The sequence below is a fragment of the Nannobrachium achirus genome (genome assembly GCF_963921795.1).
Source record: "Nannobrachium achirus genome assembly, chromosome: 15".
In the NCBI taxonomy this organism is placed as follows: domain Eukaryota; kingdom Metazoa; phylum Chordata; class Actinopteri; order Myctophiformes; family Myctophidae; genus Nannobrachium; species Nannobrachium achirus.
In genome coordinates this window covers 16,424,926-16,443,684 of record NC_137822.1, presented here as the reverse complement: position 1 = coordinate 16,443,684, position 18,759 = coordinate 16,424,926, and the positions used below count along the sequence as shown (strand labels likewise).

The 18,759-nt window shown below is 42.4% G+C and overlaps 1 protein-coding gene across 3 annotated transcripts in view; it reads left to right on the top strand.

Annotated features, from left to right (window-relative positions):
- The first annotated feature begins 4,074 nt into the window (after positions 1 to 4,074).
- The window catches only part of uhrf2 (ubiquitin like with PHD and ring finger domains 2), a 49,333-nt gene continuing 34,648 nt past the window's right edge, over positions 4,075 to 18,759 (top strand). For all 3 annotated transcript variants that reach the window (XM_080742667.1, XM_080742668.1, XM_080742666.1), the window contains exons 1-2: positions 4,075 to 4,364; positions 15,783 to 16,217. In XM_080742667.1, coding sequence (XP_080598793.1) covers positions 4,212 to 4,364; positions 15,783 to 16,217 — 588 coding nt within the window. In that variant the 5' untranslated portion in view covers positions 4,075 to 4,211. The remainder of the gene's footprint in view (positions 4,365 to 15,782; positions 16,218 to 18,759) is intronic.

The following is an 18,759-nucleotide window of genomic DNA, read 5'->3' as shown; positions in this document are numbered from 1 at the left end:
ATGATCACGTGTTAAAAGCAAAGCGATGACAAAGTGCCAGGGAGCGACCCCAGCTAGTTAAACAACATACCTCTCCTCTCCAGAAACACTCTGTCAGCTCTGCAAAGCCAGCTTTCAGCAGCCTTTCAGCGAGCAACCGGCTAGCCGGGGCTAGCTTGTTATTGTTTCCTAACTGAGGCCTGTGCGTTCGCCGCACATAGGTGACAATTTTAATTCAATTGAATATTTTTAAGTGTAGGAAAAAAAAAGTACTGAGGCATCCCTGCTAGCAAGCGTGCTCAGAATGAAGTGATGTCAGCAAGCTGGCTTAAAGAGACGTTAGCAGCTGATTAACCAACGGATTTCATCTCATCATTTACTATTAGCCGTCCAGCTAACCAGCTATAGCCACTTGACAGAGTTTCAGAGCTCGAAAACATAGCCGTTCTTTTGAAAGAGTAACATTGTCCCAAGTGACGCAGATGAAATCCAACGAACATGAAGTTTTCAAGAATAAAGTAGCCAACTACTATATACACTGTTGAAAAATACTTTGGAACGTTGTCCGTTACCACCTCTGCGTGCGCACCATGCAAATGTGCGCAACTGACGTAATACCGCGTGTCATCCTACTATAGCACTAATGTGTTTATAATATATTTTTTGTTTCATGAGGATGCTTTCTAGTAGTAGTGACATGCGTATTATTTACTGTGTATTCTATTAACCGTACGTTGATCTGGAAAGACCTGTCAGGCTCCCGATACAATTGAGATTAATTACATTGCACGAGTAGTCTATATTTATTTGGCATGATTTTAAATTACAGCGCATAATTGTGATGTAAACATTTCAGGTTGATTTAAATACACATGTATAACTTATTCAGTGTTTAATGACATCCTCCTTCACTGAGAAACAGGAAGACGCTTGTGAAACCTAACTACATGTCCAGCAATTTCTCATTTTGCCCACTAGATGTCACTAGACACCGACGCAAAACTCGACAGACAGGGTACCAGTAGTACCACTGGGCTGGCGCTGAGTTGCCAACATGGGCACAGGGCACTGGTTCTCAACATGCGGTCACGGGACCCCAGGGAATCCAGATCGTCAATGTACTAGCCAAGGATCCATAATTGGTATATTTAGGAACCAAACGGACCCTACTGGTCTGTAAATTAAGCCCCTTTTCCACTGACATGGGCCATGGCCCAACACCACACTGCCCACTTGTGCCAGGTTTTCCACTAAGGACCTGGGTAGAGTGGTGTGACCCCACCACTGCCATGGGGTCTCTTCCCAGTGGGCCATGCATGCATAGAGGATCTTCCTAGGGAGACGCTCGGGAGTCGGGAGGCATCCATATTAGATGCCCGAAACAACCCCACCTGGGGGGGGGGGGGGCAGCCCTCTAGTCAGAAACACCCCTACTTAGAAACACCCCTACTTAGAAACACCCCTATTCAGAAATACCCCCACTGAGGTTAGGGTTTAGGTTAGGTGACAGTGACACCATTTAGAATAATGGAAGTCAATCTTCTGAATAGAGGGTATGCGCATGCATGAAGTGAATGGCAAATCGAGTGGCAATTCGAGTGGCAAAGTGAGTGGCAAAGTGAGATTAACGTTGTTTAACATCGTTTAAAGCAATCAGATAGGACTTTACTTTTTGGATGTATAGGCTTTCAAGGCCAAAAAGTAGTTTTTTGCCACTCAATAGGCGTTCCCGCATAACTTCCTGGTACGGTGATGATGTCACGCGCATACCCTCTATAGAGATGTTAATTGGAGCTATAACATCTGGCTTTGTCAGGTCAAAAACTGAGTTAAAAATGTCAGGGACTTAAAGGAGTAGTTCACCCCCAAAATGACTATTTCTTTTTCTTCTATTTATTACTCATGGATACATGAGTTCAATATACTTTTGGGTTTTCAATCACATTCCTAAGACAATAATTTGATTATAATACATGTACCCCCATTGATTCCAGATGGACACCAAATGTATTTTTGTCTTAGGAGTGCGACAAATACAAACTAGACCAGGTCACCTGGTTGTGCCAGACCCGCAATGAAAACTAGTATGGCACTGAACTAACACATGAACACACAGGATTTTATAGTCTCAGCAACAAAGCGTAGTGAGCTTGTAGATCGGCTGTTTTCACTAGTATGGCACTGAACTAACACATGAACACACAGGATTTTATAGTCTCAGCAACAAAGCGTAGTGAGCTTGTAGATCGGCTGTTTTGACTAGTATGGCACTGAACTAACACATGAACACACAGGATTTTATAGGCTGAGCAGCTGGAAATGTTTGTGAGCTTGTAGATGGGCTGTTTTCACTAGTATGGCTGTGGGGCAAATGTTTTGCAGCACTGAACTAACACATGAACACACAGGAATTTATAGTCTCAGCAGCTCGTCAGCCAACTCAACTCAGCTGGTCCCGTACAGGTGACGGCACTCAAGGCAATCAGCCGAGCAAGGGAAGGGAGGGGCAGATGAGCAGTCAGAGGCAAACACAGGCACACTGAGGAAAAGAGGGACACTGAGGAAAAGAGGGACCGACCGACAGACCGACAGACCGACAAAGCCTTATGTAGGCCGACCCCCTGGGTCTGGCAAAAATATTATTGAACTCAAGTCTCCATGGTGTGAGTAATCAATAGGAAAAAATGACATTTTGGGGGTGAACTATTCCTTTAAAGGGGTTGTGACATCAAAAAAGATTTTTTTTTCATGTTTCCTGACCTCAATTACACCCCCAAAAAGTTATCATTCAATCAAGAAGATTCATTGGTTTTCTGTAATCTGTAGTTTTTGGAATAATTAGGCTCAGAAAAGTGGGTTAATTTGCTTCTGGACATACGCATCATCATCCAGGGGAGGATGTGGTTGTAGATGAGGGTGAACGCAACAACTGAACTGGTAAATGGTGAATGGTGCATTGGAACGATACAAACACAGTGGAAAGTAACAGTGTGGCCTACATCTGGTCTAGATATGGCCTATACCAGCATGGTTTAGAGGAGAGTGGTGTCACACTTTGATCTCGCCGCAGACCAAAAGTGGCGTCACATGGAGCCTGTTCTCATTCTTAGCGAGCCTCTGCTGCTCTTCAGCCCCGTCCGCCCCCATTATAACCAAGGCATTTTCACCCGCTATTAAGTAGACTAAATCACGTCTTTTCCCCCCTTTTAATGCATTCATGGGCCTCTCCAAGGTAGACAACATGATTAAAAGGGGGAAAAATACGTGATTTAGTCTACTTAGCAGCGAGTGAAAATGCCTCGGTTATAAAGGGAGCGGACGGGGCAGAAGAGCAGCAAGGCCTCGCTAAGAATGAGAACAGGCTCCAGAAAGCTAGGCTAAGCTAGATTTCCATGCACGCTTACAATGGGAGTCGACGTAAGTGTCATAATCTCTCTTTCCTGGGGTCTGCTACATACATCTTGACACAAACGGGGGGCTCTCTCCATTCCGACATGTCGCCACAGTGACTTCTTATTGTCGGAGTGGCAACACTTCCATAGAGGTTAAGGTTAGGGTAAGAGATAGGGTTAGTGTCTGTCGGAAAGCCGGGAAAGGAGAGATGCACCCGGTAAAACTAGCCCAAAGTTTGTTATAGCCCAGGGTCCCATTGGCCAAGCTTCCCAGGACACGCTGTGATTGGCTAGTGGGACGCTTGATGAAATTAACTCATAAATAGCACCGCTCAATTCATACTAGGTGTGATTTTACAGTGATTTGGGTCCCAGAGAAAATGGTATCAAATTGTGACACACACACACACACACACACACACACAGACACACACACACACACACGCACACACACACACACACACACACACACACACACACACACACACACACACACACACACACACACACACACACATAAAAAAGGTTGAAAATCACATACGTGTGTGCCTATGCAGCCAGGTACTAAATGAATACATTTGGGAAGCAGTAAAAATGTGCGCTGCCCCTTTAATTGCAAATTATACTTAAATGTTGTTTCGCGAGATTTGCTTGGCGCCGTGACCCCATGTGAGAGAGAGCGTTCTACCCCTGCAGAGGAAACACACGCAATGGAGCACTGAACGAACCACCGAACAGTCTCACCATTTATGTATCCCCTAAAACCCTGTTATTAATCTTAAAAACCCCACGAAATTACCGTTATTTATTAAGAGCATTTACAAGGGCGGGCGTTTAACGATGTGGATTCAAATTCGCACCATAGACGGGAAGGAGACGCGGACCATTGAGGATCTTTCTAGATTGACTAAAATCGAGACTCTGCGTTTGAAAATACAAGCCATTTTCAACGTGAACCCGGAGCAACAGCGGCTATTCTATCGAGGGAAGCAGGTAAAAAAATGCATTTGTTGTCGGCGGCGTGTCGATGCAATATTCGGAGTTATTATGGCTGTTGCAGGATTTGGTGCCAAAGTGCCAGTGGTCCCTTCATCGTTCCCGACACAAGCTTCCTGTTTTGATAGGAATTCGCCAATAGTTCTTGCGCAAGAGCTGGGGGGACAGTGGTGTAAAGTAACTGAGTACATTTAAATAACCGAGTACATTTACTTAAGTACAAATTTGAGGCGTTTGCACTTTACTTGAGTATTTCCTTACCAGTACTTTTACTTCTACTCCACTACATCGGATCCAAATATTGTACTTTTTACTCCACTACGTTTATTTGAAAACTCTAGCTGCTAGTTACTTTTCAGTTATAAGTTATACTATTTTATAAAACATGCAAGACTTCAAATTGCAACAGAGTATTTCTATATTGCAGTAGTGATACTTCTACTCAAGTAAAATATGTGACTACTTTTTCCACCACTGCTGGGGGACACCGCGTGCCAACAAACCCACGAAATTGTTGCTTGTAAAAAGCATACATAATAACATTAACATACTACTTTATATGAGGCCTGCGTTGTTGCAGCAGGTATAACCCACCATACGTGCAACAGTGTGTCACGGCCGTGACATGTTTGTTTACATTATCGAGAGAACCAGAGCATCGCCCTCTTATGTCAAAACCAAAACAATGCACAGTGCATAACGATCCATACAATTTAACGCAATCGTGCATTGATAAGGCGCTTGGCGTCCTGTTTTCATATTGCATTCTAGATTATTTGATTAGACAACAGTATTGCTAGTGCTGCTACATGGCGATGTTTGTGTCCCACAGCTCTTGAATAATAATACCCCCCCCCCTTCTGTGTGGATGAAACGTGAAGTAGCTGGGAATGCGTAGCTCCACGTGCCCTGCCATCAAAGCAAGGGCAGTTATGTTTACACCAGCGTGCTGCTGCCTGCTGTTGCACTGTCTGAATACAGAACACACACACACACACACACACACACACACACACACTTTCTTTGTCCTGATCTTTTACATTTCCATGCTACATATGAAGTCTATTTTTAAAACCCCAATGACCAATATTATGTCTATATGTACGCACGCACACACAGTGACAGAAGAAGAGGAAGAAAAACATGTTATAAAAATTTCAGTATGTGTGCTTTAGACCAGGGGTCTTCAGCATTTTCAGGCCAAGAACCCCTTAGCCGAGAGAGAGATGAAGCAGGGACCCCCTCTATATAATACATATTGTATAAATGTGTTCATGTTATTGTTAATGTGTATTTTCAGACAACCACTTAAATCGTAGATATTTTGTAAACCCTAACCTAACCCTTTACCTCTACACCAAATCTATTTGCCAAAAATAGCCGATCTACAAGCTCTCAACGCCTCGCAGCGAGAGCCGTTGAGAGCTTGTAGATCTGCTATTTTTGGCTAAAGTTCTCCTCGGCATAGGGATGCGAGGGTTCAAGTTGTTAATTTAAAAGAATTATCCTATCACTCAAGGACTTGGCCTTGTAGTAACACTGAGGACCCCCTAGGGGCCCCGGAACCCCTGTTGAAGACCTTGCTTCAGACCAAGATAATTTGATCTAAAATGACCCAACGTGAGTTTTAAACCAGGTTTTGATCTTGAGACCTCTAACCAGTTCTGAGAGCCTACAGTTTAGATTTTGTAATTCGAACCACGTGTCCCATTTAGGTGGCTGTTGGTGTTCATTATTTTGTTAATCTATTTGAAATGTAATGAACAGATTGTACCTGGATTACACCAAATTGGTTGAACAAAATGTAATGTCAGTAAATGCCAGAAGTTTTGCAGAGACAATGGTATAAAATCCCCCTTGGTTGTCAGCTGGAGATAGACAGACAATAAGACAACTGTGTGTGTGTGTGTGTGTGTGTGTGTGTGTGTGTGTGTGTGTGTGTGTGTGTGTGTGTGTGTGTGTGTGTGTGTGTGTGTGTGTGTGTGTGTGTGTGTGTGTGTGTGTCCAGGCAAAGCCCATAACTGTTATTAATCTCACTAATAACTAGATGCCTATTGTAGGAAGGAACCTGGGGTAAATTAAGCAATGAATAGCACCCTGTGTTACATTAGAAATTGAATATTGGCATGCCATGACTCAACCAGCCAGGCATGCCCTCTAGGAAGAAAATACAGTAGCTGAGCTTGCATGATCTCTGTTGCTCTCACATACTTATAGTATATAATCAGACATTGTTCTTGTCTTAAATAAAATAAATATTATTGCCTGAGGAATTCCTTCAGCTACTCTCATTTATTAATTGCTTAATCTTTGCTTCCTGTTGTGTAATTCAAATATACTTACAGTAAGCATGTAATAGACCATCCATGCTGTTGTGCACTGTTCAATGGATAGATCAAAACACTGTGCTGAAACGCAGAAAAGGAAACACATTATAATAGCCTTTCACTTGGGCTACTCGAGGAGAGATTCCACTGCATGGAATGTTACTGCTTTTTATGACGTGTTGTGGTCCATGAGGTGATGGTCATTTTGAATAGGAGTCATCATAAGGCCATAGCAGATTTGACCGACTTCAAGGAAAAAAATTATTCTGGTAAAGCCTGTAAATATAGTGAAATTGCTGATTTTAAGAATTTAGTTCTAGAATAGATTCAGAAATGCCTGTGGCCCTTTTTATGACTTATAGACTTATAGTATTATGTAACCACACTTATACGTCACAATTTACTTTTCCATAGTTACACAAATATCCTTAATTTGCAGGTCTTTTTTGTTTGACTATTCATATGGTTTTGACCTAATTAAATTTCACGACAAAATATGTAACTTTAAAAAAAAAATCACTTTGATGTCACATGACAAGTATAAATAAGTAGTTGATCCCAGGAATTGAATTTGACAAGACAAGCTGATACATTAGCTGCAACACTTCACATTATGTCATGAACACCACATGCCAATACGTGGCTTCACATTGCTTCCAATGCGGAGTTTGCAAATCCTGTGCATCCTCCATCTTGCAGGAAAATCAGTAAGCAGGCTGGATTGGGGGGATTTCCATGTGTTAAGTAATACTGTGCATGAACTGAACCATTGAGACACTGCATGCACTAGCTAGCTCTCTTCTTAGGCATACTGTTGGCCTTAACCGTCTAGGATATAGATGTGTAGCAGAACTCACTATATGATTCCTTTTCAAAATGGCGTCTTATTTTCCCCTCCAGCTCACTGCGCATGCAGTCCGACAGACTCCGACTACCGGTATTAGTATTTCATAGTTCTGTGTGCCCTTGGGTCTGAAAGGAACTGACACAGACACAATTCTTGACTTTATTCTTTTGATGGTCTTACCCATCTGAGTCCACTCGTCTGTGTGTCTTTCTGTTTAAGATCCCCATCTCATGCCAATCACAGTTACAAACATGCTTAAACTGCTGTACAACCTGTGCCATTTTACTCAGTCAGCAGCACTGAGCAGTGTGGTTGTTTGTTTTAAAGTCAGACACGTACTTGAGTTCAGAATGGAGAAACCTATATTATATTTGATTAGATGGGCTACTTTCCCATGCTACTGTAGTTGCGTCCCAATGCCTGGGAAGCGGCTTTAGATGCAGACTAAACCAATTATTTAAATTATAGAGAGATCGTTGTTGTCATGATGTGATAATATGTGAAATATGGTGATTCTGGCTGTGTCATGGGGTCTTTAAACACCCCACCGCTAACTAAAAAGTAAAAATCGAACCTGGCGCGTGGTATCAAACGCGACACACGTGCATATCTCCTTGTATGGGCCATTCTGGCCCGCTTAGCAGCGCTCAATAACAGAAATGATAGTAGGTGCGTCTTGCTCCCTGTTGAGGGACACTGGGCATTTACGCATTATGACTAACTGCTCCTACTTCTGGCTTGTGTGTATGTCCGCATGAGTGTCCGACTGTCCGTATGAGCATGTATTAATCCAATGGCTTTGGAAAATGTCTGTAGTAATGTTCATTATGGGCTAATATGCTAGCCTGGGTGCCAGCCTGTTCGCTCCATTCTGTTTAGCTCCAATTTGTTTTGTCTCTCCGCATCAGTCTGGTAAGCCTAAAAGAAAGGTGGGACATAGAAGCGGGATTCACACATCTGTGGCTTCCGATTGGTCTTTGGTGATGTCTGTCAAACACACCAGTGTGCTGAGTATGTTTATGATGACGTTGCTACGATAACCCTACTCTGATTCGTTGGAACAACATCCAATCAGCAACGATGCCGCCTACGTCACAACTTGCTTCCTGAAATACGAGTCAACTGAATCATGACTAGCAGGATGACAACGACACCATCCAAAATGGGGGGAAAACACACGATTGGATGACTCCTCTGCTTTCCTAGGAATACAATATTGCCTACCCGTGTTCCAGACTTTCTCATTGGTGCAAGCTTGGAATGTAGGTTGCCAGACCAAGTCAGACCTCATTTGAACTCCAATGAGTTCTGCATTCTGATTTTGTACTGTTCACGAAAGTGTGGAGTCAAAGAATGTGACACACTGCAGTGTTACTACCTGCTGTATTGTATTTGCCCAAACGATAAGCTGCTCTTTGGCTTATGGCACAAATTGTGTCAATGGAGAGGGCAATGCTTTTGGAGGCAAAATGTGTCAGTGTGGTTTTAGTCGACCAACACATTGTGAGTTATTGTTATCGTTCTTTTTTTTCTTTTTTAACAGTCTGTTGGCCAATAGCCAGCAGCAATTGTGACTATTAGTTGAATAATACATATTTAGTTAAGGATAGTCCCAGTGTAAGTTGCGTACAGCTATCCGTCTGCTGCTATACCTAACATTGGCTCAACATGACAATAGAAATCAGAGGAGGGTACAATATAATTGAGAAAATAATGTAGATGGTCGGTGCAGTGAGTCTGAAGTTGTGGAGGAACATGTTTGTACAATAAGAAAGAAGATGCTCCAGAGACAATCCACTTCTTTGGAATGATGATCTAGTGTTGTCCCAGTTGTGAGTCAATATGATTTTGTGACTTGGTTAGGAGTTTGCAAATAGTGTATGTTTTCTTTCCCTCATCATGGCAAGTTAAACCAACTAGCAAATGTCTTGCATTGACCCAACATTGGACAAAATGTGGTTGGACCATGTGCAAAATGCCATTAATGACGGCGGCGTATGTGTTACTGTAGTGCTTTTTGTATATAGTGTAGGTTTTTGCCGGCAGACAGACACAGCAAGCTCACACTGTTGAAGGGGCTATTCAGTTTTGCTTGCTATTCTCTTTGCAAATCAAGGACACCATACCAATAGATGGCTGGTGGTATTCATCCAGCCAAGTACATCAAGCACAGCATTATCATGACTAATATGTTACAGTAATAGCAGCTCTTATTACCAGGTTGGACAACGCAATCTCACCTTAAATACCACAATGGAAATGAGCTTGAGTTTTTGAGTGTTTATATTTATCCTTCTGATACAAATGCTGTATCAGAAGGATGTATGTGCATTTTTGTCGACAAAGATGTCAATCATTAACGCATCAAGTGCAGAGCTCACACACACTGATGATTATAACGCTACATGGAGATCGTGGAGCAACTATGACACAGCACACTGAATTTGAACACTCAAAATTTAGATGATCACAGAGGATTGGTTTTAATCAAATAAAGGCAAGCAGCTGACTGCATGTACTAGTTTGTCTCGGTTTCCCTTGGCAGACCGCACACAACCCCAAAACATTGTCATCACATACTGTACCCCAGACAGATGAAGGGAGGTAGGCCATGCCTCCTGGCGGGGATTTGTTGTGATCTACTGAGCGCACCTCCCTAGTTGGCCTTGTTTTACAGGTAATTTTTGTACCTGGTGGTGCAATAATGGGGGGCCTCCCAAGGCTCCCATACCATGGCTGCCCCCTCCCCCGTAACTGGAACAACAGCAGCGTGTATCCTGTTCCTTCTGAAAACAAATTACACAAACCCTGTCTGCTCCGTTTTCATGGCAACCTTTGGTTGAGTGGGAGCGATGGGCGGCCCTTTGCAACCAGTCTGTTTACATTATGTAGCTAGCTAGCCTGCTAATGTTAGTTAGCCTAACACACTGTCACTGTCAAGTACTACTGTATGTGCAATTTCAAAATGTATGTAGTTGGCAATCCACCATGGCTTGCCATTACCAACTGCATGAACTATGACAATTGATTATTTTTATTTTTATTCTTGATTCAAATTCTCGCCATCAAAGCACCTGCCTTGTTAAATTCACAGCGATTGGGTCGTAGTTTGCACAATTTTGGATAGAGATGAAGAGGGATAGCATTATACCTAGAACAACAGGTTCTCCCCACTTCACTGGCCCTACTACTGATGACTACGCAACCCAACTCCACTGCAAACAAGCATTAAAAATGACTGATCCTACTGTGTCCCCTTCCCCTGTTTCTCCTATAGGACATGACGTCAAGCTTTGTACTGCCAGATGCAAGCCATGTTATTTGATCATTTTTTCATTATTGTGTGTGGGTATTTCTAGCTCGGATGTAGATATTTCTTTACCAACGCGGTGAACTCACCCAAGACAACCAATTGATCCCCTATATATTACTACAGATGATCATGTAGTTATCATGATATAACTACTTCTTCTTCTTCTTTCGTGTATCATCGTCCTTGATGATTGGTTGACAACATTGTATTTCACAAGATTTCTTGTTACTTAGGGGAGGCCATGGGGCTGGCTGTCGTCTTCCCCCCCTTACTGACGTCGGCTTAGGCAGGGTTTGAACCACTCACCTTCCGCACGAAGGGCATATGCACTAACCACTACTAATACCGTGCTGTCATTCTCTTGCTTCTACAGTAGAACATAATGTCTAGTAATGTAAATAAAAGATGAAAACCACTTGATCAGCTTATGGAAATTAGGCTAGGTGAAAATATTTTACTACCAGTAGTCTTGCACGTTTTATAGCCTATATTGATTGATTGAATATTTTATTAGACAGAAATGCAAACGTCAGGAATACAGTCGTACACTTGGTCTAAAAGAATAACACCAAAAAAGTCCTTCCAGTCTTGTTTCCATTGGGGTCCTATAGCTATTATACATGTTATTTTGATTTACTAACTAACAACCAACATTGGTGGTTCTAGCTTCAGCTGACATCATACCCTTTTATGCCCATTCATGGAGATCCCTGTCTGTAGAACCAGCCGTTAGTGTGGTATGTGGCCGATGTGGCCTCCATATATGGCCAGTCCTGTTAAAGTGTCTCCACACCAAACAGCCTACAGGAGACTCCTCTTGACTGTACACATACTGCAAAGAACTGCAAAAAACTATTCACTTTTCTTTTTTCAGCCGACGCCGACTGTAGTTGCCAGGTCTGATCGTTATAAGCGACTTTGATCCTGTTTTGCTATAATGTTGCTAGTTGTGGGTTGCTTTTGTTTGGACTTGTTTCTGAGGTGTAGTTGCTTATTTGGCCTTGATTTCAATATTCTTTTCGAAAATAGCTAATGTAATAGAGCTCAATAGGCGAAACTGATCGTTTCTTTTGGGCTTATTTTCATAGACCTGGCCGCTTGTTTCACTCACAGAATCTGGCAACCGGATCTCTGTGTGGTGTTTTTTCCTGCTCTACTCTCACCAAAACGACACTCATGCACTATTACTAACGTTGATTTGGAGTTAATTAGTATAGGAAATTGAGAGTAGAGATTGTGAATTTGGTATTTAGTTAAAATGTGCGACGGGAAAATGTCTCTGGATTATTTAGGCTTGCTTCTGGAAAGTTCGGCACTGTAGCAGACTAGACTCTGGTCCATTCTAGTGGAGGATTTACCACTGACCGCAAGCACCGACTGAACATGCTCAGTTTTCCATCGACGGGTTCCGCCAGCCCTATCGACGGCAAGCGCCTCTTGCCGACAAGCTCCCGATGGCTTCCTGTCGGCAAGAATGCTTTCCGATGGCGATTCTTGGGAGATTCGGTGCGGTTAAGACCTGCCTTTTGATATGGGCTTAACTCATTCTGTGCCAGATGCCAAAATGGCTCCAAGGTAGCTGTGCCGAGATTTTGTATGTTTTTCTTTACTATGCAATGAAAAAAAATGATTTTTGTTTTATATTTTTTTCCCCACAGAAACAGACACAGTTGTTGTGATTCAGTGGCAAAAAGAATTTTGTCAATCGGACAAATGGTTCCAGAGATAGAGCTGTTTGAATGAAAAGGGTGGAATGGACACACATGAACACACATTTTCTCAATCAGCTAAACGAGGGAGCGAACACACAAACAGAGAAAAGCATCTCTCTGATCTCTGATCTTTTTTTTTTCTATGTAAAAAACACAAAAACCGTCATAAGCCGTCATTGGCACACGGCTATTGGAAAAAAAACCGTCATAAGCCGTCATTGGCACAGAATGAGTTAATATTGATGACATCAGGGAACTCCATATATGGGCATAAAAGGGATTCTGTTATGTGTCATCACAGTGAAGCCAGAGTGTGATGTCAGAGCGGCAAACCCATTCTATTAAGAGTGGTTCCCCTGACATCACAGTGATGTCAGAGTATGATGTCAGAGCGACAAACCCATAGAACCACGTACAGTGTCAGGTGTTAGAGACAGAGATATGGACAAGCTGTGACCGTTCACATACTAAACTGCGACCTATGGTCGCAACAAGCAATATAGGCATATAATATTCATAAAGAGATGACATATTACCTTAATCTTTTGTGTGTCTTTCCTTTTTCCTAACCTGACATCTGATGGCTTATTAGACCTTTTTTTGTTGCTATAATTGATTTGGCACTGACTCAAGCATCAATGCCCAAAACTGTCAAATAAAATTCAAGATGAAAACAATTCACCTTGATGGTGTGCAGACTGGTTTGTTTGATAGTCTTAACGCTTTCACTCAAACCTGCATGTTTTTTATAATGGCCTTCATCCCCAAATGTTGTATGTATGACGGAGGAGTAATAGAAATAGTCTTTCAATGTTGGTAAGACGTGTGACAAAGCATTAATATATAATAACATTACCTATTTGTCCGGTTGATGAATATTGTGCCGCTTCTTTCTACCCACAACAAAGCCGTAAAACAAGGCAGTAGATTGGTGCTCATTTCTCGACCCAGGCATATACTAATCGTAATTGGTTTGGCAAAGTCGGGTGGGACAACTCTGATATGGTGTATGGGTTTCATTCAAGGAAAATGAAAAATGTAGTTTCTGGCGATTCTTCTTTCATATACTGTATGTGTATGTGTCTGACTGTCTTTGTTCATCTACCCAGTATCTAATGGAGAGCTTGCTCACTGCAGTGCCCACCAACTATATTTTGCTTTGTTCAGGTTTCATACTATTTGTTTTTCTGTATTTCTGTCGATGCCTGTTTGTCCTTATTGCAGCTGCACAGAATCCCGGCGTTGGGCAAAGAACGACAACGCATGAGATGGATTTTTTTATGCTGCACACTGTGAGTGTGCACAGTCGGGCAGATAGCCAAACACTTAGCCGGTTAGTCAGTCAGTCAGACAGACAGACAGACAGACATGCATGCATGCAGGTGACTATAGCAACCACTGCATGGCTGTTTTCATGCAACTGCTCCTCTGATCTAAATTTCATGAGACTATTAAAAATGGGGAGGGATGGGGAAATTGCGCTCCCTCCATGCCATACCGCTATGCATCTACATGTACCACTCTACACTGTCGTGTATTCCTTATATTGTAATAGAAGGGGAGTGAGAGAACGGCTGCCATTCTTGTCTCACCAACACAATGGGGTTGTGGAGTTGAGGTTTAAAGAGAATGGCGTCTGTAATAGGGATGGGACGATATGAAAATTTCATATCACGATTATTGTGAGAAATCATCAAATTATCGTGATAATCAAAATCCATTATCCTGGGGCGGAACATTTGCCAAAAAATAGCCGATCTACAAGCTCACAGCGCGTCACATTGCGACGCGTTGTGAGCTTGTAAATCTGCTATTTTTTGGCTAAGACATTTGATAGAGTGAAAAAAGACTGTATCAAGTATGTATATTATAAGTACCTTTTACCAATTATAGAGGGTTTAAGTGGTACCGGATATGCATCTCTACAAATAAAAGGTGAATTGATCCCAGTGCATGGCAGAGGAAGATATCACAATAAATTAAATCTCCACGATACGATTATCGTGAGTGTTTTTTCATCGCGATAAACAATAATATTGCGTATCGTCCCATCCCTAGTCTGTAATGTGCTGCCTTGCTGCCGTGTCCACCATAATCTCCGTTTTTCACAGCAGTAGCCGCCTGCTTACAGTAAATGTTACAGCGATTCACAGACACATAAAAGATGCTAATAGACCTTTGCGATGAAGGGCGTTTTTATTTTTTTGCTTTTCCATATTTTTCTGAGAAGTCATTTTCTGACACCAACCATGACTGTGATAATGCATTGTTTTCGCCATTTGAAAGCCAGAATGAGGGGGTTGAAGGGGTGCGAAGACAGAGATGGTGTGCATATGCTTTAGGCTCCTTGGGGTGGGAAGTGGCGTTAGGTGCTGTTATACTTGGTTGTGTGCCGGTGTAGTGCACCGAAAATGGCGATCTGCAAGCCCCCAATGGGTTGTGCTGCAGCACGCTGTGAGCTGAGCTTGTAGATCTGCTATTTTCGGCATGCAACCGAGTATAAATCAAGCCTTGGAGAATAAAAAGGGGTGGGGGTTACTCTTCGTTGGTTGTCATAGCAACCTCCCCCCCCACCCCCTGCGCATGCACACACTCCATCTCCTTTCCTAACATTTTATTCATTTTATTTATTTATTTGATAGAAAATTGCAGTGGATGGTGAGTGGAGGTACAAGCCAGGATTTGATTCCATCCACAGTTGTGGTTCGGTTTGGTTGAGAGACCGTTTTTCACTTCGCCCTTATTTGTATGCTGCAAACATGTCATTTTCTTTTTCCTATGGATTTGGATTGTAAAGAGCTTGCAATGTGATTTATTAATAGGAAGAAACTGTGGTCTAACAGTGAGGTTTTGTCATTTTTAACAGTTTATGGCCTAGGCATAATCACTTTAAATACTCAGTATTGTCTTTAATTCAACATTCAATGCTGTTATCAATTATGGTTGTTTCCTTTCCTTTCACAGCGTAGTGGAATTTTGTCTCTGTCTATTGTGTTCTTTGTTTGTCCTTGACAAGCGTTCGTCCAAGGACACTCTGCAACCCAGTGGTGTTCATTTGATACCATTTTGATAGGAAATCGGCAAAGAATATTGTGGATGTGTACGACGTTAAAGTGCATTGTTTTGTCTGAGCGCCAGAGTGAAATCATACTGTATGTTTGTGTGTCTGCGCATCAGTGCATTGATGCTCATTCGTGTGTGTGTCTTTTGTTCTAGATGGAAGATGGCCAAACACTTTTTGACTACAACGTGGGCCTCAATGACATCGTCCAGCTGCTGATTCGCTCCCAGTCTGACCCTCCGGATGGCCCCGCCTCCAAAGACACGAGAGGTGTGGCCTGTATTTCAGCTCCTCCCCCTGGCTTTGGGATTGCGGGACAGAAGCCACAGAACCCATCCGCGCCGGTGGCGGTGTCCGCTGTGGTCATGGCTAGTTCTACAAACACAAACAACATCGCTGCTGTCAACAACCAGAGCAGCAGCGTCAGCACCAGTAACAAAGCCGAGCCAGACCCCAGTGCTTCCAATAACTGCAACAGTAACAATATTGTGACCAAGTCCTCCAGCCCAGCACAAGACACCCAACCTAAGCCATCCACATCCGGCAAGACGACAGCGACATTGGCTGATCCCGGCATCGGTATTTACAAGGTGAGAATGGGTGCGTACGTACTACTAGTAGGGCTGTCACAATTATTACATAATCGTCTAATCGTGATTATTTGACATTATCGCAATTATTTTGTCATAATCGTCATAATCGTGAATGTTGAAAAATTTCAGAAATAGTGGAAATAGCAGATCTACAAGCTCACAACGCGTCGTGATCGGCTATTTCCACTATCAAAGTTATTTTTTAAGTAGTAAGTTGTCAAATATCTCAGTAATTTCTTTCTATATTTAGGTTATGTGTCATATATACCATGTACAACTTCAAAGCCTAAAAGCCAAACAGAAATGTAATTATCAACGACAAAAACACAATTAAATCGTTAATCGCCAATTATTTGAGTGACAATTAATCGTCATGTAAAATGTCATATCGTGACAGCCCTCTGGGGAACCATTTAGGAATAGCCCTAATTTCTAAAATAATCTTCCCAAAATGCCAGAGATCCCAGATACTGTGTTATTTCCCAGTTGGGGTCTTATTCGGGACAAGGATGTTTATATGCTCCTAGTTTTTGAGCGGTGGTGAGCCGCTCCTCTGAATGGGTATGTCAGTTTGTGGCCGTGTGGGTGGGTGGTGTGGATGCGTATCATGGCAATACCTAAACTGACCACACACACTCACCCACGTTAAGGGAGGGGCGCTGTTGAGCAGGCCAGGCACACACACACACACACACAGACACACACACACACACACACACACACACACACACACACACACACACTAAAGCCTGGGTGACCTACAGTACCTACAGCCACTGTTGAGCAACCTTGCAATCAATGCATGTATTTTACCCATATACCTCAACTAGGGATGCCCCGATCAGGGTTTTTTTGCTCCCGATCCGATACCGATCAAATATTATTGCTTCCGATTCGATCCCGATCTTTCCCGATCCGATCTTTTGGCAAGGCATTAAGAAGAAAAAAAAAATTCTATTCATTCTATCACTTGGTTCTCAACCTTTTCAGGCCGTGACCCCCAAAATAATCATATTTTAACTGGGGACCCCCGACCCTGAAGAGTTGAGGAAGTATATTTTGTATAACACGGTTCTATTGTGAAAATAGCAGATCTACATGCTCACAACGCCTCGCAACGCGAGGAGTTGTGAGCATGTAGATCTGCTATTTTCACAATTTCTGGCTTTAATATTTGACAATTTGGCCAATGTTTAATTTGTCATTTTAGAGGTATTAAAAAGTCCTTAATTTTTCACTTTCGAAATGTGCAGATACCCTCTATACACTTAAACTTTATGTTGATTTGTTTACTGTTGAGAGAGAAAACAATGTTGCACATTAAGTTAATCATCTGGGGACCCCCCCAAAATAATTTGAGGACCCCCCTGGGGGTCCCGACCCACAGGTTGAGAACCACTGAGCTAGTTGACAGTGCACAGAGACATAATTGCCTTCCTTTGATCCATTAGCAAGGGGCCAATTACTACTTATTGGCATCAGCTGCCAGCTGTACACAGAGTCTGACACAATCACCTTCCCTCTGCAGTGCTCTGTCTGTCTCATTTCTCCAAAAGCCCTTGAATATGATTGAAAATGATTAAGGATTACTGTGATTATGGTAAGCTTACATTTCATATCGCATTCACCTTACCTGTAACTTTCAGTACTCCCAGAAAATATTTTTTTGAAAAAAAAAAAAAAAAAAACTTTTTTTTTTTTTTTCGATTTTTTTTTCCCCGATCTCCGATCTTATAAAAACGGCCATATCGGCGGCCGATCCGATCACGTGATCGGGATCGGGCAACACTAACCTCAACCCCTGCGGGACTGCTCCACTCACCCAGCGGAGCACAGCCTCCACCGCTCAGTTCACATCAGGTGTGATTTTTTTCTACTGAGACTACAAAACGGTTAACTCCTTTGAGAGGCATGACTTGCACTATACAGATTGTTATGTGCAGAACTTGTCACCATAGTTCCCTTATCACATTTGTTCAGTGGAGGTGGGCAGCTTCTCGATACTTCCTCAAAATCAGAGCAGCTGTGCGATGTCACCAATCATGGTACAATATGCAAATTGGCAACTTGCTGAAACCTGAAACAACTTTGTTTTGAGCAGCTTGGCAGATGGGTTCCAAAGACTGTGATATTTGTATATTTATAGTTTTGAAATGTCTTAGTGAGGGGGAAAAGAGCCACTTTTGTGTCATGCTGAACAAAGTATTTGACTTACTTAAATCATGTGTCTGGAGGGTAACTTTAATTACTATATTTAATTACTTATTTGCCCATAAAGAAGATTGTCCATTTGCACATTCCTGCGTTCTTTATCACCATACCTGATGTTGGCTACTGGTGCTGGTGGGTTGATTGATATGTGGTATGAAGGCCATCAAGGTCTTGATTGCTTATTTTCATTTATTTACCCCACTTCTTATCTCTTGTTGTTACGGTGCTGTGCCAAGCTAACCCTTTGAGACATATCCATTACGTGAGTGTGTGTGTGTACATATGCATGTGCTTACAAGCCAGTCTCAGTTAAATTTGTCTGTAAATC